The following is a 22,774-nucleotide window of genomic DNA, read 5'->3' as shown; positions in this document are numbered from 1 at the left end:
TTATTTGTGTTATGGAAACCTTGTTCTTAGGCTACTGTCGTCCTGAGGAGTGTGAGGTAAACCTCTGTGTGAAAGAAGCCTTGTGTGAGAAAGCTCCGGTGTGAAGGTTGCTGCGTGTAAAGCTACTATGTATTTGTTTATTTGTGTTATGAAAACCTTGTTCTTAGGCTAGTGTCGTCCTGAGGAGTGTGAGGTAAACCTCTGTGTGAGAGAAGCCTCGTGTGAGAAAGCTCCGGTGTGAAGGCTGCTGTGTGTAAAGCTACTATGTATTTGTTTATTTGTGTTATGGAAACCTTGTTCTTGTAAACAGTGTAACTAGAATATTGTTTCTTTGATATTGCCGAAGGTTAGTGTCATCCTGAGGAATTTGAGGTAAACCTCTGTGTGAGAAAGATCCGGTGTGACGGCTGCTGCGTGTAAAGCTACTATGTATCTGTTTATTTATGTTATGGAACCTTGTTCTTGTAAACAGTGCAACTAGAATAATTTGTTTCTTTGACATTGTTGAAGGCTAGTGTCGTCCTGAGGAGTGTGAGGTAAACCTCTGTGTGAGAGAAGCCTCATGTGAGAAGGCCGTGCTGCGGGGCTGTTTGTGGACCCACCTGTGAAGAAGAGGTGCCTCTTGGTGGTCTCCTTCCTCTTCTCCAGGCACGGGTTGAGGAGGCGGAGGAGCTGCAGGACGCGCTCCTCTCGGCGCGACTCGGTCAGGCAGGCGTCGTTCATGACCAGGTATGGGTAGATCTTCCCGTTGTGACCTCGGATGTAGAGCCTTCTGGCGGCCGTGTTATGCTTTTGCACAATCTCCACTCTGGGCATAAACCTATCACGAGGCAAAAGGAATAAAGTGGTGTGTGTGAGAGAGAGAGAGATAAAAGCACCTGAGCTCTAGCAATCTCTGGCTTCCTTTCTCTCCTCTAAGATGAAAGCGGGATTTGAAAAGGGGAAAGGAAATTGAAATGCCAGACTTAAAGCTAACAAAAGGGAGGCGTATTAGCGACTGAGATTCTGCAAAACCAACATCCCCCATTATACCCTTTTATAACGACGCCACCTTTTAAGCACCGGCTTTTTCCTTCCTTCCTTTCTATTATGCGGGAGTTCCCACAAAGAAGAGACTCCCTCCCGTGGCGGGTGTGTTTCCGCCTTTTCCTTTGTTTTTGGTCTTCTCCAAATGACAAAACCTCCTCCTTTTTGAACACAGGTTGCTTAGAATCCATCTGGTGCTGATTTCCATATTGCTACGGGCAGGGCGATCCTAAGCATGCAGCGAGATGGCTTTGGGCTGAGACAGTGATCCCACCCTCACCTTGAAACTGCGAATGATTGGTGGAGTTATATTTATTTAGTAGGCTTGGGGAACCACGGAAAAATTCGGTTCTAAACCCGTTTCGTTTTTAGGGGGCCCTTGCGTTTCGTTTTTTAAAAGAATTCCGAAATTTTCCTTTAAAAAAGTTCGAAATATACGAAATTTCGTAAAATTACGAATCGATTCGTTAATGGCGGACGCGATTGCGCAATATGCTAAAAAAACCATCTCCAAATGGGACAGGGGGAACTTCTGAAGCTTCCCTCTCCCTCTGTTGTTGACTGTTGGTGTGACAAAACAAACAACTATCAAACGAAAATAATTACGAAATAATTACGAAACAATTTCGAAACAATTACGAAACAAATTGGAAAAATTGTTTCGATTTTTAATTACTCCTCGCAGTAGTCCTGCATGGCTCAATATTGGATCGTAAGCTAATTTAAATACGAATTAATAACGAATTACGAAATTAACGAACGAAACCGCCCAAGCCTATTATTTAGTATTTATTTATTTCCGGTATTTTTACCCCATCTGGTATCTACCCCCAAAGGGGGACTTGGGACGGCTTACACTGGCAACGATTCGATGCCGCTACATAAAAACAATGACAATAATACAACAACAATTAAAATACATTAAGCATTAATGAGAACAGTAAACAAAACATTAATTGAAACAATAATACAATATCATAAAGGCCAGGAATATCGTTCTCAAGACATGCTCCAGGGAGCACGGACTTATAACTGAGGAGTTAAAAATTGCTCAGAACACGGAGGGACCGGGCCCAGAAGGACACATCCCGTCAGCAGGAAAACGAAATATCCAGAGGTGTCACCAAATTTATTTATTTACTAGCCATCCCCTGCCACTCATTGCTGTGGCCCAGTCTGTGTATACATGTTTGGTGTGTGTATATATTTGTGTATTTATGTGGTTATGTGCATGCGTTGTAATTTTTTTTTGGCTTTTCAAGTCTCCTCTGCTATGTTTTTCAGTGTTTTTATGAGTGATGATCACTCGTTGGCCTGAGAAGTGTCTTGTGTCCAAATTTGGTGTCAATTCGCCCAGTGGTTTTTGAGTTCTGTTAATCTCACAAACGAATATGACATTTATGTATATATAGATTTATTTGCTATATTTATATACCGCCCCTCTCAGCTTGTAGGCGATCCTCCTTGGGGAGATAGAGTGGTATATATATATATATATATATACACACACACACACACACACACATATATAATTTATTTATTTTATATATGAAGGGTCCCCCAAAGGCTATCTAGTCTAGCCTTGTTCTTAACTAGGAGTTGTTTGTAACTCAGGGAATGCTTGTAATCAGAACTTGTTCCAGTGTGCCTTCCCAGAATAAGGAAACTCCTAGCAATATGTCCCTAAACGCACTTTATTAGTGATCTAAGACTGTCTGCACATTTCATCCCTCTCCAAAACTTCTATCCCAGTTATATGTCACCTTGTCATGCCCAGCATTATTATTTTTTTAATTTTAATTATTACATTTGGCCCAGCCATAGATTTTTAAACGCATCGTGTTATTGTTAATGTTTATTGCTTATTTTTTGCTTATGAGTTTATTTATTTATTGTTTTGTATTATTGTTATTATTGTTTATTGTTGTATTGTGGGCTCGGCCTCATGTAAGCTGCACCGAGTCCCTTGGGGACTTATTATTATTAACTAACTCAAGCCCATTCCGCAGTGGTCAATTCCACTCCCCCCCACCTCGCCCGCCCCGGTTGCATTTACCGTGCGATCTTGATGTAGTAGTGGGTGGGCTTGGGCATGAGGAACTCCCCGGGGATCTCCACCTCGGCGGTCTGGGCCGAGAAGTTGCTCAGGAAGCGGCATTTCTCCTCGATGAGGAAGAACTTGGGCAGCTGCTTGGTTTTGGCCTCCAGGATCTTGATCCACTTCTTCAGCTTCGAAATGAGGTTGTGAAGCTTCATGGAGCCCGGCACACTGAAGTCGAAGTCTGAACAATAGCAAAACGATAAGAAACAAACCAAAAAGAGATGATGACACACGTCTGAAATGATCACAGCGGTGACAAGTTCGCCAACACAGATACCATTAAGCAAATTCTCTTGTGAAATAGATGAGCCATTGGCAAGAAACCCTCCAAGAGGATCCGTTCCAATTCACGCTGAGCCAAAACAGCAGAGATTACACATTAAATAAGCTTGTCTCACCATTTATTTTCATATTATGGGAGAATTATCCCTCGTCAGGCTGTGTCTTCACAGCCAATTGTATATGTGTGTGTGTGTGTATATATATAGGTCATAAGGATGTTATTCTCTAGCACACATGGGTCAGACGTCTCCTTATGCTTGCAGAGGTTGCAGACTTCACCCAAAAGTCAACCCACTTAAATTTGCCTCCAAACACCACTTTGCAAGCAAAATCAAGACCTCAATTGCATTCATAAATGAAGCTTCGTGGTGCAATGCTAGAAAATGTTACTTCTGCTACCTGGGCAGCCACCTCTCCACAAAAGCAGACATCAAAATACAACACAATCTAGGTTATGGGATTGCAGAATTTTCTTGAATGAAAAAAAGAGTGTTTGAATATCGCGACATCCGTAGGGAGACCAGCAATGCTTGTTTATGAAGCTATTGTCCTCCCAACCCTTTTATACGCCTCCAAAACGTGGACTGTCTACAGATGTCACACTCAACTTTTGAAACAATTACATCAGAATTGCCTCTGAAAAATCCTGCAAATCTCTTGGGAAGAAGAAAGGTGAACAAATGTCAGCATGCTGGATGAAGAAGCAAAGACCACCAGCATTGAAGCAATGATCCTTCACCATCATCTGAACGTATCTCTCCTAACAAACCCAGATCTTCTGGGGAGGCCCTGCTCTTGGTCCTGCCATCTTCACAGGCTAGACAGGAGGGGACAAGAGACAGGGCCTTCTCAGCGGTGGCCCCTCAGTTATGGAATGCCCTCCCCAGGGACATTAGATCGACCCCCACCCAAAAAAGTTAAAACCTGGTTATATGAGCAGGCTTTCCCAAACGCAGTGTAGCTGTTAAACTCTGATCACGGAACGGTTGGACCACACGACTGGATAATGATTGGTAATGAAATGCGGAGGACTTACGGTATTTTATTATGTTTTGTTGATGTTATTTGTAATGAATTTTTATCTATGTTAAATGTTTTTAATGTTTAATCATCTTTGTATTGCTGTGGGCATCGAATTGTGCTGTTTTGTAAACCGTCATGAGTCGCCCTCGGGCTGAGAATGGCAGTATAGAAGTATAGTAAATAAATAATAAATAAATCATCTTTGCAGGACTGAAAGCCATGTCTGAATGCCCAAAGATCACCGTCTCTCAAAGCAGTGACTCTATTCCCAACTCAAGAATGGAAAATGGAATGTTGATGGAGAGGAAAAGAGATTGAAAGATGGGCTTAAAGTAACAAAGCCAGCGGACCTGATGGGATCCCTACTGAAATCTTTAAAGAGAGTGGACCTGGGAGAAACATATCTCTTGGGAAGAAGAAAGGTGGACAAATGTCAGCATGCTGGAAGAAGAAGCAAAGACCACCAGCATTGAAGTAACAATCCTTCGCCATCATCTTTGCAGGACTGAAAGCCATGCCTGAATGCCCAAAGATCACTGTCTCCCAAAGCAGTGACGCTACTCCCAACACAAGAATAGAAAAAGGAATGTTGGTGGACAGGAAAAGCGATTGAAAGATGGGCTTAAAAAAACAAAGCCAGTGGACCTGGTGGGATCCCTGCTGAAATCTTTAAAGAGGGTGGACCTGGGAGAAACATATCTCTTGGGAAGAAGAAAGGTGAACAAATGTCAGCATGCTGGAAGAAGAAGCAAAGACCATCAGCATTGAAGTAACAATCCTGCGCCATCATCTTTGCAGGACTGAAAGCCATGCCTGAATGCCCAAAGATCACTGTCTCTCAAAGGAGTGACTCTACTCCCAACACAAGAATAGAAAATGGAATGTTGGTGGACAGGAAAAGAGATTGAAAGATGGGCTTAAAGTAACAAAGCCAGCGGACCTGATGGGATCCCTGCTGAAATCTTTAAAGCAGGTGGGCCTGGGAGAAACATGTCCAGACGAAGGAGGAGCATCAAGCCAATCCTTGTTGGTGGACAGGAAAAGAGATTGAAAGATGGGCGTAAAATAACAAAGCCAGCGGATCTGATGGGATCCCTGCTGAAAAGAGGGTGGACCTGGGAGAAACATGTCAAGAGGAAGAAGGAGCATCAAGCCAATAGTTGTCAGGACCGCCTTCCACCTGGAAAGAGGTGTCCTTACTGCAGAAGAAAGAGCATGCGGATCGAGAACTGGTCTCTACCGTCACCTCTGGACCCACGGCCAAGACCCTGCACTTGGAAGGCAATCGGACTCGGACACAAGAGATCGCCAATGATGATGATGCATTCAGAAATGTCATGTGGAGACTTGCATGCACCAAATAGAAAAAACGAGTACAGTCGGTCCTCCACGTTCACTGGGGTTCGGGCACAAACCACTCATAAAAGTGAAAAACCATAAATTAAAAAACTTACTTTTATGGTCTTTACTAGAAAAAAAATTTGGGGAAAAATCCCAGCAATTTGGCTTGTTTTAGAAATAAGGATTGGGGAGAAAGATTCATTGGAGCCCCCTTTCCCCCATGATATGAACATGTAGGAGTGGAATTCCCTCCCTCACTCACTCACTCCTCCCTCCCTTCCTTCCTTCCTCTTCCTCCCTCCCTCCTTTCCTTCCTTCCTCCCTCTCTTCCTCCCTACCTCCCTTCCTTCCTTCCTCCCTTCCTTTCTTCCTTCCTTCCTTCCTTCTTTCTTTCCTTCCTTCCTTCTTTCCTTCCTTCGTTTCTTCTTTCCTCCCTCCCTCCCTCCCTCCCTCCCTCCCTCCCTTCCTCTCTTCCTCCCTTCCTTCCTTCTTTCCTTCCTTCCTTCTTTCCTTCGTTTCTTCTTTCCTTCCTTTCTTCCTCTCTTCCTCCCTCCCTTTCTTCTTTCCTTCCTTCCTCCCTCTCTCCCTTCCTTCCTTCCTTCCTCTCTCCCTCTCTTCTTCCCTTCCTTTATTCTTTTCTTCCTCCCTTCCTCTCTTCTTTCTTTCTTTCCTTCCTCCCTCCCTCCCTTCCTTTCTTCTTTCCTTCCTTCCTTCCTCCCTCCCTCTATTCTTTCCTTCCTCCCTCCTTCTCTTCCTCCCTTTCTTCCTCCCTCCCTCCCTCCCTTTCTTGTTCCCTTCCTTCCTTCCGAGTGGAATATTCCCTTCGCTTCCTGCTGTCTCATCCCCGTTGTTCTTAAGTAGGAGTCAGATGTTCGTAACTCGGGGACTGCCTGGACATCAGGCGTCAGGATGACAATCCATACTGATTTAAATCTATTTAAAATATATCCAAAAATGACATCTTTTAAAAATACCGATTTCCCAAAGCATCAAGGAAGTAAACAATAAGACAAGATATAATGTTTATCCTTCCTGGTTTTAACGCAGACTCGTTCTTGAACTGACGATGACACTATCAGCAGTAGGAATGAAGATATAGGTCTATATATCTATATATATAAGAACCTTAAGGTCGTAATTAGGCGGTCAAAAACGGCTGAACCACCGGACGAAATCTCACCACATTTGCCCTGCTCATACCTCTTCCCCCAAGGTATGACCAACAACCCTCAAAACACCAATACGCAACAACACAAATGCACAATACCCGAAAAACACGGAGCATGTGCAGAGGAAGGAGAAGGCATGGGAGCTGTGGGGGGGGGGGCGCCGAGGGCAACTAAAACGACACGTGACTGGAGGGAGAGAAAGAGGGAAAGAAGGAGGGAAGGAGAGAAAGAAGGAAAGAAAGAAAGATAGAGAAGAAAGGAGGGAGAGAAAGAGGGAAAGAAGGAGGGAAGGAAAGAAAGAAAACAGGGTAGAGAAGGAAGGAAGGGGAGAGGAGGGAAAGAAGGAGAGAAGGAAAGAAAGAAAGGATGATAGAGAAGGAAGGAAAGAGAGGAGGAGGGAAAGAAGGAAAGAAAGAAAGGTAGAGAAGAAAGAAGGGAGAGAAAGAGGGAAAGAAGGAGGGAAGGAAAGAAAGAAAACAGGGTAGAGAAGGAAGGAAGGAAGGAAGGAAGGAAGGAAGGGGAGAGGAGGGAAAGAAGGAGAGAAGGAAGGAAAGAAAGGAAGATAGAGAAGGAAGGAAAGAGAGGAGGAGGGAAAGAAGGAGAGAAGGAAAGAAAGAAAGGAAGATCGAGAAGGAAGGAAAGGGAGGAGGAGGGAAAGAAGGAGAGAAGGAAAGAAGGAGAGAAGGAAAGGAAGAAAGGAAGATAGAGAAGGAAGGCAAGAGAGGAGGAGGGAAAGAAGGAGAGAAGGAAGGAAAGAAAGAAAGAAAGAAAGAAAGGTAGAGAAGGAAGGAAAGAGAGAAGGAAATAAAGAAGTGAAAGAAGGAAGGAAGGAGAGAAGGAACGAAAGAGGGAGGGAGGGAGGGAGGGAGGGAAGGAAGGAAGGAGACAAGGAAGGATGAAACCAAACAGCAAATGAAGCGAGAAAAGAAACAGGTAGAGAAGGAAGAAAGAAGAAGAGAAAGAAAAAGAGGGAAAGAAGGAAAGAGGGAGGGAAGGAAGGAGAGAGAGAGAAAAAGAAGGTGGAGAAAGAGGGAGGGAAGGTTTGCCACAGAAACGCGTGGCGGGTACAGCTAGTATATATATATATAGATATAGATGTAGATATAGATTGAGGGATTCTAATTCCAAGCCTACCCTCTAGTGAGCAATCTGAGTAAATCACCCATTGAAGAAGAAGAAGGGGAAGAGACGCCTTGTTTGCTGCCCGCGGCTGCCCGAAGCGAAAGAAGAAAATGTCACCGCAGAGTGAGAACAATATTCTTGCTAATGATATGCAAATAACTTCAGCAAAACTATTCAGGGTGTTAATTTTTTTAAAAGAAAAAACCCACATGTATAAGGCATTCATTTTGCCGCAGGAATCGTTCCAGTTTCCCAAAACATACAAATTTCAGACCCATTTCTCGCCTTGCGTTTGGCTTCTCGGGAGCAGGTCGGAAGGACGGAGAGCCCTTCGTTAATTAACGAGCTGGCTTTGTTCGCGTTCCGGGCCTCCCGTACGGAGCCCGCTTAAGTACACGCAGTCTCGGCACAAGCGCAAACTGGAATGGCACAGGGTGGCTGCCACGCTTTGCAGGTCGTTTAATTAGCCAGCGAGGAAGTCTTTCTTTGAGATCTGCCCCGGACTAAAAATGCAACTTTTATTTCCTGCAGTGGTTTACGATCACAATGAGAACATTGCAGTTGCTTTTCCATAAAAAGTACCCAGAGCTTTGGTGCTCTTACTGCCAATTACAGGGGAAACCAGCTGATCCCTCATCCATCTAAAACACAGACATGGAAACCTGCTACAAAACAGGAGCTTTGTTGTTGAGTTTGCTTTGAAAGGCAGCAGATCACAGGAGCTGTCTTCAGTGACCTGTCAGCAACTTATGATATCGTAAACCACTACCTCCTCCTGAGAAAAATGTATCATCTCACCAAGGACGACCACCTCACCCGCCTCATAGGAAACCTGCTACAGAACAGGAGCTTTTTTGTTGAGTTCCAGGGCCAGAGAAGCAGATGGCGGACACAGAAGAACGGCCTGCCTCAGGGGAGCGTGCTTGCTCCATCCATGTTCAATATCTACATAAATGACCAGCCACTGCCAGAAGGGACAGAGAGCTTCATCTATGCTGATGATCGTGCCATCACCGCTCAAGCAGGGAGCTTTGAGATGGTAGAACAGAAGCTCTCCGAAGCTCTAGGTACCCTTACTGCCTATTACAGGGAAAACCAGCGGATCCCTAATCCATCTAAAACACAGACATGGAAACCTGCTACAAAACAGGAGCTTTTTTGTTGAGTTTGCTTTGAAAGGCAGCAGATCACAGGAGCTGTCTTCAGTGACCTGTCAGCGGCTTATGATACCGTAAACCACTGCCTCCTCCTGAGAAAAATGTATAATATCAACAAGGACGACCACCTCACCCGCCTCATAGGAAACCTGCCACAAAACAGGAGCTTCTTTGTTGAGTTCCAGGGCCAGAGAAGCAGATGGCGGAAACAGAAGAACGGCCTGCCTCAGGGGAGCGTGCTTGCTCCATCCATGTTCAACATCTACACACATGACCAGCCACTGCCAGAAGGGACAGAGAGCTTCATCTATGCTGATGATCGTGCCATCACCGCTCAAGCAGGGAGCTTTGAGATGGTAGAACAGAAGCTCTCCAAAGCTCTAGGTGCTCTCACTGCCTATTACAGGGAAAACCAGCGGATCCCTAATCCATCTAAAACACAGACATGGAAACCTGCTACAAAACAGGAGCTTTTTTGTTGAGTTTGCTTTGAAAGGCAGCAGATCACAGGAGCTGTCTTCATAGACCTGTCCGCAGCCTATGATACTGTGAACTACCGCTGCCTCCTCCTGAGAAAAATGTATAATATCACAAAGGACGACCGTCTCACCCGCCTCATAGGAAACCTGCTACAGAACAGGAGCTTTTTTGTTGAGTTCCAGGGCCAGAGGAGCAGATGGCGGAAACAGAAGAACGGCCTGCCTCAGGGGAGCGTGCTTGCTCCATCCATGTTCCACATCTACACAAATGACCAGCCACTGCCAGAAGGGACAGAGAGCTTCATCTATGCTGATGATCGTGCCATCACCGCTCAAGCAGGGAGCTTTGAGATGGTAGAACAGAAGCTCTCCGAAGCTCTAGGTGCCCTTACTGCCTATTACAGGGAAAACCAGCTGATCCCTAATCCGTCTAAAACACAGACATGGAAACCTGCTACAAAACAGGAGCTTTTTTGTTGGGTTCCAAGGCCAGAGAAGCAGATGGCGGACACAGAAGAACGGCCTGCCTCAGGGGAGCGTGCTTGCTCCATCCATGGTCAACATCTACACAAATGACCAGCCACTGCCAGAAGGGACAGAGAGCTTCATCTATGCTGATGATTGTGCCATCACCGCTCAAGCAGGGAGCTTTGAGTTGGTAGAACAGAAGCTCTCCAAAGCTCTAGGTGCTCTTACTGCCTCTTACAGGGAAAACCTGCTGATCCCTAATCCATCTGAAACACAGACATGGAAACCTGCTACAAAACAGGAGCTTTTTTGTTGAGTTTGCTTTGAAAGGCAACAGATCACAGGAGCTGTCTTCAGTGACCTGTCAGCGGCTTATGATACCGTAAACCACCGCCTCATCCTGAGAAAAATGTATAATATCAAAAGGATGACCACCTCACCCGCCTCATAGGAAACCTGCTACAGAACAGGAGCTTTTTTGTTGAGTTCCAGGGCCAGAGAAGCAGGTGGCGGAAACAGAAGAACGGCCTGCCTCCGGGGAGCGTGTTTGCTCCATCCATGTTCAACATCTACACAAATGAGCAGCCACTGCCAGAAGGGACAGAGAGCTTCATCTATGCTGATGATCGCGCCATCACCGCTCAAGCAGGGAGCTTTGAGATGGTTGAACAGAAGCTCTCCGAAGCTCAAGGTGCCCTTACTGCCTATTACAGGGAAATCCAGCTGATCCCTAATCCATCTAAAACACAGACATGTGCCTTTCACCTAAAGAACAGACAAGCATCCCTAGCTCTAAGGATTATTACCTGGGAAGGAATCCCACTGGAGCATTGCAGCGCACCCAAATCCCTGGGAGTCACCTTGGACCGTGCTCTGACCTACAAGAAGCACTGCCTGAACATCAAGCAAAAAGTGGGTGCTAGAAACAATATCATACGAAAGCTGGCTGGCACAACCTGGGGATCAAAACCAGACACAGTGAAGACATCTGCCCTTGCGCTATGCTACTCTGCTGCTGAGTATGCATGCCCAGTGTGGAACATATCTCACCACACTAAAACAGTGGATGTGGCTCTTAATGAGACATGCCGCATTATCACGGGGTGCCTGCGCCCTACACCACTGGAGAAATTACACTGCTTAGCCAGTATTGCACCACCTGACATCCGCCGGGAAGGAGCAGCCAATAGGGAAAGGCAGAGACATCTCCAGCTCATCCCTTGTTTGAGTATCAGCCAGCATGTCAACACCTTAAATCAAGACATAGTTTTCTAAGATCTACAGAGACACTCGCTGGAACACCTCAGCAAGCGAGAGTCCAAAAGTGGCAGACCTAAACCCAGAACATTGGTCATTTTTATGACTAGAGGGCATTAGTGCTTTGCTTCTAAAGTGTTACTAAAGTTCTGGTGGTGAAAATGCCAGAACTCTAACAAAACTTTCAAAATAACTTTCATTATTATTTTGTTATTGGTCATTTTTATGACTAGAGGGGGCTGGTGCTTTGTTTCTAAAGTGTTACTAAAGTTCTGGTGGTGAAAATTGAGAAATAAAGTGAAGTGAAGAACTCTAACGAAACTTTCAAAATAACTTTCATTATTATTTTGTTATTGGTCATTTTTATGACGAGGGGACGCTAGTGCTTTGCTTCTAAAGTGTTACTAAAGTTCTGGTGGTGAAAATTAAGAAATAAAGTGAAGTAAAGTGAAGTGAAGAACTCTAACGAAACTTTCAAAATAACTTTCATTGTTATTTTGTTATTGGTCATTTTTATGACTAGAGGGGGCTGGTGCTTTGCTCCTAAAGTGTTACTAAAGTTCTGGTGGTGAAAATTAAGAAATAAAGTGAAGTAAAGTGAAGTGAAGAACTCTAACGAAACTTTCAAAATAACTTTCATTATTATTTTGTTATTGGTCATTTTTATGACTAGAGGGGGCTGGTGCTTTGCTCCTAAAGTGTTACTAAAGTTCTGGTGGTGAAAATTAAGAAATAAAGTGAAGTAAAGTGAAGTGAAGAACTCTAACGAAACTTTCAAAATAACTTTCATTATTATTTTGTTATTGGTCATTTTTATGACTAGAGGGGGCTGGTGCTTTGCTTCTAAAGTGTTACTAAAGTTCTGGTGGTGAAAATTAAGAAATAAAGTGAAGTAAAGTGAAGTGAAGAACTCTAACGAAACTTTCAAAATAACTTCCATTATTATTTTGTTATTGGTCATTTTTATGACTAGAGGGCGCTGGTGCTTTGCTTCTAAAGTGTTACTAAAGTTCTGGTGGTGAAAATGCCAGAACTCTAACAAAACTTTCAAAATAAATGATTATTATTTTGTTATTGGTCATTTTTATGACTAGAAGGAACTGTCATTTATATCGAAATTTTGAAAGTTTTGTTAGAGTTCTTTAATTTTCACCACCAGAACTTTAGCAACACTTTAGAAGCAAAGCACCAGGGCCCTCTAGTTTCGTAAGTACTTTAGAACCACGCATTGCCCATGCCTAATGTTTTCCTCTTCAATCTGTGACTCGAGGATTCATTCTTAGCCCTGAACTGGAATGGCAATTAACGAGGCATTAATTCAGCCGCAGAGATTCTATTACTGTTGCCAATTAATCAAGAACTTATTTTCGGCCCGATGAATGACATCCCGGGACTCCAAAAGGCACGAAGACTATCGACCAATTTAATTGCCGCCCCCCCCCCCCCCCCGTGACACCCTCCACCTTGAATTCAAACGCCACGTTTATCAGATGAAAGAAATCTCATTTTGCGCCTCTGGAAACGGACGTTTTAATCCCGGAGTGACGCGTGCCTCGTCGTAATTGAAAAAATAATAAAATATCCCAAAATCAGTCAAAGATAATCAGAACGTTTTTCTAATTCTGGAACTCGAGAATCCCTTTCGTGCTTTCAAACACAAAATATCAGAGATGGACGGAAATCCTCCCCAACGTTGGAAGGTTCAGCGGGATTCTCATAAAAGGCAAGACTTCTGGGTTGCTGTGAGTTTTCCGGGCTGCATGGCCATGTGCCAGTGGCATTCTCTCCTGAAGTTTAGCCTGCATCTGTGGCTAATGGCATCCTCAGAGGTTCACTTGGCAGTGAGGAAAGTGAGTGGATGTCTATCTATAGAATGGCCAAGGTCTTGGATAGATAGATGGATGGATGGATGGATAGATAGATAGATAGATAGATAGATAGATAGATAGATAGATTGATGGATAGACTGATAGATAGATAGATAGATAGATAGATAGATGGATGGATGGATGGATGGATGGATGGATGGGTGGGTGGGTGGGTGGGTGGGTGGGTGGGTGGGTGGGTGGGTGAATAGATAGACAGATGGATGGACTGGTGGACAGACAGATAGATAGACTGATGGATGGATGAATAGATAGACAGATGGATAGATAGACAGATTGATAGATGGACGGATGGACAGATGGATAGATAGATAGATAGATAGATAGATAGATAGATAGATAGATGGATGGATGGAAGGATGGACAGATGGATAGATAGATAGAATGATAGATGGATGGATGGATGGACGGACAGACAGACAGACAGACAGACAGATAGACAGATTGATAGATGGATGGATGGATGGATGGACAGACGGATAGATTGATAGATGGATGGATGGATAGATGGATGGATGGATGGACGGACAGATAGATAGACAGACTGATGGATGGATGGATAGATTGATAGACAGATTGATAGATGGATGGATGGACAGATGGATAGATAGACTGATGGATGGATGGATGGATGGATGGATAGATAGATAGATAGATAGATAGATAGACTGATGGATGGATGGATGGATGGATGGATGGACGGACAGATTGATGGATTGATGGATGGATAGATAGATTGATAGATGGACAGATGGATAGACAGATTGATGGATGGATGGATGGCTTGATGGACAGATTGATAGATGGATGGACAGACAGACAGACAGACAGACAGATAGACACATTGATAGATGGACGGATAGACGATGGATGGATAGACAGATTGATAGATGGATAGATAGATAGATTGATAGATGGATGGATGGATGGATGGATAAATGGATGGATGGATGGACAGATAGATAGACAGATTGATGGATGGATGGGCAGATGGATAGATAGACAGATTGATAGATGGATGGATGGATAGACAGACAGATTGATAGATAGATGGATGGATGGACAGATGGATAGATAGACAGATTGATGGATGGATGGGCAGATGGATAGATAGACAGATTGATAAATGGATGGATGGATGGATGGATGGATAGATAGATCGATTGATGGATGGATGGATGGATGGATTGATAGATGGATAGAGAGATTGATAGAGAGATTGATAGATGGATGGATGGATAGAACTAAAGTTCTGGTGGTGAAAATTTCAGAATTCTTTCAAAATTTAATTATTATTTCATTATTGGCGATTTTTATGACAGAACCAATTAGGAACTGCCATTTATAATGAAATTTTGAGAGTTTGTTAGAGTGCTGAAATTTTCACCACCAGAACTTTAGTTTTGTAAGGACTTCAGAACCATTTAGAACCATGGATTGAACAGGCGTAGTACACAAGTAGTAAAAATGTGGAGTAAACCCCCCCCCCCACTGACCGGTGGTGAACTGTCCCTTGAGCTTCTGGAAGACGGGGTCCTGGGCCGTGGCCTGGGCTCTCCGGGCCAGGGACTCGGAGGCCGCGCTGGAGAACATGGTGGAGACGTTGGAGACGTTCTCCAGGCCGACGCCGAAGGTGCTGACCAGCTTCTTGACGAAGTTGAGGGTGTGCGGCGTGATCTTGGCGTCCGACACGGCCCCGCTCTTCTCAAAGGCCACCGAGTAGCACTTGGCCAGTCCCTGCTGCAACTGCCGGAGGACCTGGCGGAGGCACACAACACACGCCGGCGGGTCACGCACTCCAGCCGTGGAACACGCTCCCACTCGAGTAATACATATGTGATTAAAATAATATATATATAATTTAAATACACTAAAATAATAATAAAATGTTTCCCCTTGACATTAAGTCCAGTTGTGTCCAACTCTGGAGGTTGGTGGTCATCTCCATTTCTAAGCTGAAGAGCTGGCATTGTCCATAGACGCCTCCGAGGTCATGTGGCCAGCATGACTGCATGGAGCACCATTACCTTCCAGAAATACCTATTGACCTACTACTTTTCAGCAGAAGGAATACCTATTGACCTGCTCATATTTGCATATTTACGAACTGCAAGGTTGGCAGAAACTGGGTCTAACAGTGGGAGCTCACCGCGTCCTGCGGATTTGAACTGCGGTTTAACCTGCTGCACCAATGTGGCCCCTTAAAATAATAATAATAATAAAAATAATGCAAAATGTAATATTATTTATTTAAAATAATATAATAATAATAATGCAAAATGTAATATTATTTATTTAAAATAATACAATAATAATTCAAAATGTAATATTATTTATTTAAAATAATAATAATAATAATAATGCAAATGTAATATTATTTATTTAAAATAATAATATAATAATAATTCAAAATGTAATATTATTTATTTAAAATAATATAATAATAATAATGCAAATGTAATATTATTCATTTAAAATAATAATACATCTAATATTATTTATTTAAAATAATAATAATATAATAATACAAAATGTAGTATTATTTATTTAAAATAATAATAATATAATAGTAATGATGATGCAAAATGTAATATTATTGATTTAAAATAATATAATAATAATACATCTAATATCATTTATTTAAAATAATAATATAATAATACAAAATGTAATATTATTTATTTAAATAATATTATAATAATAATAATGCAAAATGTAATATTATTCATTTAAATAATATAATAATAATAATAATGCAAAATGTAATATTATTTATTTAAAATAATATAATAATAATGCAAAATGTAATATTATTTATTTAAAATAATAATAATAATAATAATAATGCAAATGTAATATTATTTATTTAAAATAATAATATAATAATAATAATGCAAAATGCAATATTATTTATTTAAATAATATTATAATAATAATGCAAAATGTAATATTATTCATTTAAATAATATAATAATAATAATAATGCAAAATGTAATATTATTTATTTAAAATAATATAATAATAATGCAAAATGTAATATTATTTATTTAAAATAATAATAATAATAATAATAATGCAAATGTAATATTATTTATTTAAAATAATAATATAATAATAATAATGCAAAATGCAATATTATTTATTTAAATAATATTATAATAATAATGCAAAATGTAATATTATTCATTTAAATAATATAATAATAATAATAATAATAATGCAAAATGTAATATTATTCATTTAAAATAATATAATAATAATACATCTAATATTATTTATTTAAAATAATAATAATATAATAATACAAAATGTAGTATTATTTATTTAAAATAATAATATAATAATAGTAATGATGATGCAAAATGTATTATTCATTTAAAATAATATAATAGTAATAATGCAAAGTGTAATATTATTTAAAATAATATAATAATAATAATAATAATGCAAAATGTAATATTATTCATTTAAAATAATAATATAATAATTCAAAATGTAATATTATTTATTTAAAGTATAATAATAATGCAAAATGTAATATTATTTATTTAAAATAATATAACAATAATAATGCAAAATGTAATATTATTATTTAATATAATATAATAATAATGTAAAATGTAATATTATTTATTTAAAATGATAACACTAATAATAATAATACTAATAATGCAAAATGTAATATTATTTATTTAACGATATGAGAATATGAGAATATGAGAACCGGACTCTTCCTACCTCCTCGTGCCAGTTTTCTCTGAACCAGACCATCTGGTCCACGATGCCCTCGAGCGAGGAGAGGAGGGTGGGGTGCAGCTCCCGTTGCATGTGCATGATGCGGCTGCAGCGCCACATGGGAGCCGTGGCGCGGATGGGGCCCGGGTCCGAGGCCGAGTGGGACTGGCTCCCCACCGAACTCGGCTGCTGCTGCCCCGAATCTGGACCGAAGAAGAAGGGGGCGAGGGGGCGAAAGACAGGACGGTCAGAGGACAACGCAACACACCGCCCGGGAAACATGCCAAGCCAAGAAAAGACATTGCTAACACATTGACAGTGTGTTAGTAGGCCTCAGGATGAGTAGGCCTCAGTATTATTTCTCCTCAGTGGGAGAAAGTACTCAGTGTGAGAGAGTCCTCAGTGTGAGACGGCCTAAGGGAGAGACAGGCCTCAGTGTGAGGTAGGCCTCAGTCTCAGAAGGGCTGGTGTGAGAAGCTTTAGTGAGAGAGTGCATTAGTAGGCCTCAGTATGAGTAGCCCTCAGTGTTATTTCTCCTCAGTGGGAGACAGGCCTCAGTGTGAGGTAGGCCTCAGTGTTAATAGACATCAGTTTGAGAAGGTTTGGTGTGAGAAGCTTTAGTGAGAGATTGTGTTAGTAGGCCTCAGGATGAGTAAGCCTCAGTGTTATTTCTCCTCAGTGGGAGAAAGGCTTCAGTGTGAGAGAGTCCTCAGTGTGAGACGGCCTAAGGGAGAGACAGGCCTCAGTGTGACGTAGGCCTCAGTCTCAGAAGGGCTGGTGTGAGAAGCTTTAGTGAGAGAGTGCGTTAGTAGGCCTCAGTATGAGTAGCCCTCAGTGTTATTTCTCCTCAGTGGGAGACAGTGTGAGGTAGGCCTCAGTGTTAATAGGCTTGAGAAGGTTTGGTGTGAGAAGCTTTAGTGAGAGATTGTGTTAGTAGGCCTCAGGATGAGTAAGCCTCAGTGTTATTTCTCCTCAGTGGGACAAAGGCTTCAGTGTGAGAGAGTGTGAGACAGCCTAAGGGAGAGACAGGCCTCAGTGTGAGGTAGGCCTCAGTCTCAGAAGGGCTGGTGTAAGAAGCTTTAGTGAGAGAGTGCGTTAGTAGGCCTCAGTATGAGTAGCCCTCAGTGTTATTTCTCCTCAGTGGGAGACAGGCCTCAGAGTGAGGTAGGCCTCAGTGTTAATAGGCATCAGTTTGAGAAGGTTTGGTGTGAGAAGCTTTAGTGAGAGAGTGTGTTAGTAGGTCTCAGTGTTACTTATCTTCAGTGGGAGAAAGGCCTCAGTCTGAGAAAGCCCTCAGTGTGAGACGGCCTAAGGGAGAGACAGGCCTCAGTGTTGATAGGCATCAGTTTGAGAAGGTTTGGTGTGAGAAGCTTTAGTGAGAGAGTGTGTTAGTAGGCCTCAGTGTTACTTATCCTCAGTGGGAGAAAGGCCTCAGTCTGGGAGAGCCTTCAGTGTGAGATGGCCTCAGTGAGAGATAGGCCTCAGTATGAGTAGGCTTCAGTGTTATTTATCCTCAATGGGAGAAAGGCATCAGTCTGAGAGAGCCCTCAGTGTGAGATGGCCTCAGTGAGAGACAGGCCTCAGTGTTAGTAGGCCTCAGTCTCAGAAGGGCTGGTGTGAGAAGCTTTAGTGAGAGAGTGCATTAGTAGGCCTCAGTATGAGTAGCCCTCGGTGTTACTTCTCAGTGGGAGAAAGGCCTCAGTGTGAAAAAGCCCTCAGTGTGAGATGGCCTAAGGGAGAGACAGACCTCAGTGTGAGGTAGGCCTCAGTGTTAGTAAGCCTCAGTTTCAGAAGGCCTGGTGTGAGAAACTTTAGTGAGAGAGTGTTTTAGTAGGCCTCAGTATGAGTAGGCCTCAGTGTTACTTATCTTCAGTGGGAGAAAGACCTCAATCTGAGAGAGCCCTCAGTGTGAGATGGCCCCAGTAAGAGACAGGCCTCAGTGTTAGTAGGCCTCAGTTTCAGAAGGCCTGGTGTGAGAAGCTTTAGTTAGAGAGTGTGTTATTAGGCCTCAGTACGAGTAGGCCTCAGTGTTACTTCTCCTCAGTGGGAGAAAGGCCTCAGTCTGAGAGAGCCCTCAGTGTGAGACGACCTCAGTGAAAGACAGGCCTCAGTGTTAGTAGGCCTGGTGTGAGAAGCTTTAGTGAGAGAGTGTGTTAGTAGGCCTCAGTATGAGCAGGCCTCAGTGTTACTTCTCCTCAGTGCGAGAAAGGCCTCAGTTTGAGAGAGCCTTCAGTGTGAGACTGCCTCAGTGAGAGACAGGCCTCAGTGTTAGTAGGCCTCAGTTTGAGAAAGTTTGGTGTGAGAAGCTTCTGTAAGAGAAGCCCCAAGTTGAAGACCATTGTGTGTGCAGGCTGCTGTGTGTAAAAAGCTACTGTGTGAAGCTCCTGTGTAACTTCGGTGTGAGAGGGAAGCTGTTTATCTGCGAGATAAAGAAGCCCAGCATGGAAGCAAAGAAGTATAAAGAACTTTATTTGTGTATTGTTATTGTAAATAGTGCAACCATATTATTTTTCTATGAAGAAAACCCTCCTGAGGAAGAGATGGCATGGGTCTGTGTGTTTTTGTTCTTTTTGTCACTTGGGTCTTCTGGTGCTGGGTCACACCACTGCTCATAAGTTACTCTACTATACGTTTATGAGGAGGGTCTTCTGTTAGTAAGCCCACTCGCCCAAGAAAAGACACCCCCCCCCCCCAGGTCTAAAAAGTCTGGATAGAGCAGAATTATCCTTTGGGAGAGGGGATTGGGGGCTCGTGGGAATCCTGCGGGCTGCAAGAATTAACATTAAAATCCTTAATTATCATCCCCATAATATTTTACCACCGTAATACAATAATCCATAATGCAATTCCATTGTGCAGTATTAACCCGGCATCAGCATTAAAAAAAATTAAAGCCACCCCGGCTCCACCAAACGAGCGTTCGCTGATCCTATTAACAAATTAGGAAAGCAAACTTGTAGGCTGGAAGAAAGATTTACGCTTAAGAGACCGACTCGACTAACGAACTCTGACGTGAGAGCGAGGTGCCGAAAACCCGCTTTTGTAGCTTACCGCTTTTGTAGCGTTCCCGCTGCTCGATCTTCAGCGTCAAATAAAGCGTTCGAATGGGGAAGTAGACCGCTTGCGGGTACACACGCCCAACCTGCACAAAACAAAACAAAACATTATTTTATTCAAAATCCTGCAACCCAAACTATTTATTTATTTGTATTGCTGAAGGCTTTCATGGCCGGAATCACTGGGTTGTTGTAGGTTTTTTTGGGCTATATGGCTATGTTCTAGAAGCACTCTCTCCTGACGTTTCGCCTGCATCTATGGCAAGCATCCTCAGAGGGAGTGAGGTCTGTTGGAACTAGGAAAGTGGGTTTATATATCTGTGGAACGATGTCCAGGGTGGGACAAAGGACTCTTGTCTGCTGGAGTGAGGTGCGAATGTTTCAACTGACCACCTTGATTAGCATTGGGATTGTAGCGCAGCTGGCTGAGTGTCAGCTGCATTAAGATCACCCTGACCAGAAGGTCATGAGTTCGAAGCCAGCCCGGGTTGGAGGGAGCTTCCGGCCAATTTTGTGTAGCTTGTTGTCAACCTTTGCAACCCGAAAGACAGTTGCATCTGTCAAGTAGGAAAATTAGGTGCCACCTATGTGTGGGGAGGCTAATTAACTAATTTATGGGGCCATAAAGAAGACCAGCAAAAAAGGATGCGGGGAATGCGGAAGTGCTTCATCAGCGTCGCAGATGGACGAGGAAAGCGACAGCTCCCCTGGCGGCCAGAAAAAGTTAAATAGCCTCTGTGTGTGTCTGTATATGTAGTATGTCAAAATTGGCATTGAATGTTTGCCATATATGCGTACTCTGTAATCCGCCCTGAGTCCCCTGTTATGGGGTGAGGAGAAGGGCGGAATAGAAATGCTGCAAATAAAAATAAAAATAAATTTGATGGCCTGGCAGTGCCTGGGGCAATCTTTTGTTGAGAGGTGATTAGATGTTCCTGATTGTTTTCCCTCTGTTGTTTTGTTGTTGTAATTTTAGAGTTTTTTAATACTGGTAGCCAGATTTTGTTCCTTTTCATGGTCTCTTCCTTTCTGTTGAAATTGTCCACATGCTTCTTGTGGATGTCAATGGCTTCTCTGTGTAGCCTGACATGGTGGTTGTTGGAGTGGTCCAGCGTTTCTGTGTTCTCAAATAATCTGCTGTGTCCAGGCTGGTTCCTCAGGTGCTCTGCTCTGGCTGACTTCTCTGGTTGAAGGAGTCTGCAGTGCCTTCCATGTTCCTTGATGCGTGTTTGGGCAATGCTGCTGCGTGTGGTGGTACCTCTGGAGACTTCTTGTCCACGGCTGCATGGAATACAATGGTAGACTCCTGCAGAGGTGAGAGGATCCCTCTTGTCCTTTGCTGAACGGAGCATTGGTTGGATTTTCTTGGTGGGTCTGTAAGTGGTTTGTCTGTTGCGTGTCCTCCTCAGCTTCCCTATGCGGTCAGTGGTTCCATTGATGTCTGGCAAGAACACTTTCCCTCTGGGTGGATCTTGGTCTTGACTCTCGTGGCTTCTTCTCGGTGGTCTTGCAGCTCTTCTGATGTCTGAGGTGGAGTCTCCCTTGGCATGCAGAGCCCAGTTGAGGGGGTTCCGTTCATCTCAGAGGAGGAGGTGGGCTTCGCAGATTCTTTTTGCACGGTCTGCCAAGGCTTGAATGCCTTCGACAATAAACCTAAATTGCCTTGCATGAATACTAGTTGGCCACCAAGGAGAAGGTGGACTCAAGTGAGTTTTTACCTCTTGTGAAGGAGATTCCTGATTTTCCCAAAAATGGTGGTGAATGACGTTTTCCAAAAGGTTATGGAGATTTCCATTTCCAACAAGGTTATGGCATCATTTCCCAAAAGGTTATGGAGATTTCTATTTCCCTAAAGGTTATGGAGATTTCCATTTCCCAAAAGGTAATGGTATCATTTTCCAAAAGGTTATGGAGATTTCCATTTCCCAAAAGGTTACTGAGATTTCCATTTCCCAAAAGGTTATGGAGATTTCCATTTCCCAAAAGGTTATGGAGATTTCCATTTCCCAAAAGGTTATGGGGATTTCCATTTCCCAAAAGGTTATGGCATCATTTTCCGAAAGGTTAGGGAGATTTCCATTTCCCAAAAGGTTATGGCACTAGAGTGGCGAGAGTGGTCCAGCATTTGGGTGTTCTCAAATAAAATGCTGTGTCCAGGTTGGTTCATCGGGTGCTTTGCTATGGCTGACTTCTCTGGTTGAAGTAGTCTCTGGTTGAAGGCACTCCAGACTACTTCAACCAGAGAAATCAGCCATAGCAGAGCACCCGATGAACCAACCTGGACACAGCATATTACTACCCTGGTCTTTCCACAGATATATAAACCCCTTTTCCTAGTTCCAACAGACCTCACTACCTCTGAGGATGCTTGCCATAGATGCAGGCAAAACGTCAGGAGAGAATGCTTCTAGACCATGGCCATAGAGCCCGAAAAAACCTACAACAACCCACTGCCTTGGATTGTTTTTATATCTTTTGTGGACATTGCTTTGAATTCCGAAACGGAAGCATTACGAAACAAAAGTGAGGCCTCTGAAACATTTCGGAGACTAGGAAACATTCATTGTTTCAGAGCATTTCACATTGTAATATATAGATTTTAAATTAAATTAATTTTTTAAAAAATCCTAAAAATAAGTAGATGAATGAATCTATTTGATACTTTGCAAGAT

At 42.7% G+C, this 22,774-nt stretch overlaps 1 protein-coding gene across 2 annotated transcripts in view; it reads right to left on the bottom strand.

Annotated features, from left to right (window-relative positions):
* LOC137095543 (transformation/transcription domain-associated protein-like) overlaps positions 1-22,774 on the bottom strand; it is a 216,632-nt gene that overhangs the window by 15,552 nt on the left and 178,306 nt on the right. For both annotated transcript variants that reach the window (XM_067462324.1, XM_067462325.1), the window contains 5 exons: positions 20,098-20,188; positions 17,050-17,249; positions 14,808-15,069; positions 3,083-3,308; positions 603-820 (listed from right to left, as the gene is read on the bottom strand). In XM_067462324.1, the coding sequence (XP_067318425.1) occupies positions 603-820; positions 3,083-3,308; positions 14,808-15,069; positions 17,050-17,249; positions 20,098-20,188 (997 nt within the window). The remainder of the gene's footprint in view (positions 1-602; positions 821-3,082; positions 3,309-14,807; positions 15,070-17,049; positions 17,250-20,097; positions 20,189-22,774) is intronic.

This window comes from Anolis sagrei, chromosome Y (assembly GCF_037176765.1).
Source record: "Anolis sagrei isolate rAnoSag1 chromosome Y, rAnoSag1.mat, whole genome shotgun sequence".
NCBI classification, from domain to species: domain Eukaryota; kingdom Metazoa; phylum Chordata; class Lepidosauria; order Squamata; family Dactyloidae; genus Anolis; species Anolis sagrei.
The sequence above is the reverse complement of the archived record's forward strand: the minus strand, read 5'-3'. Positions and strand labels throughout refer to the sequence as shown.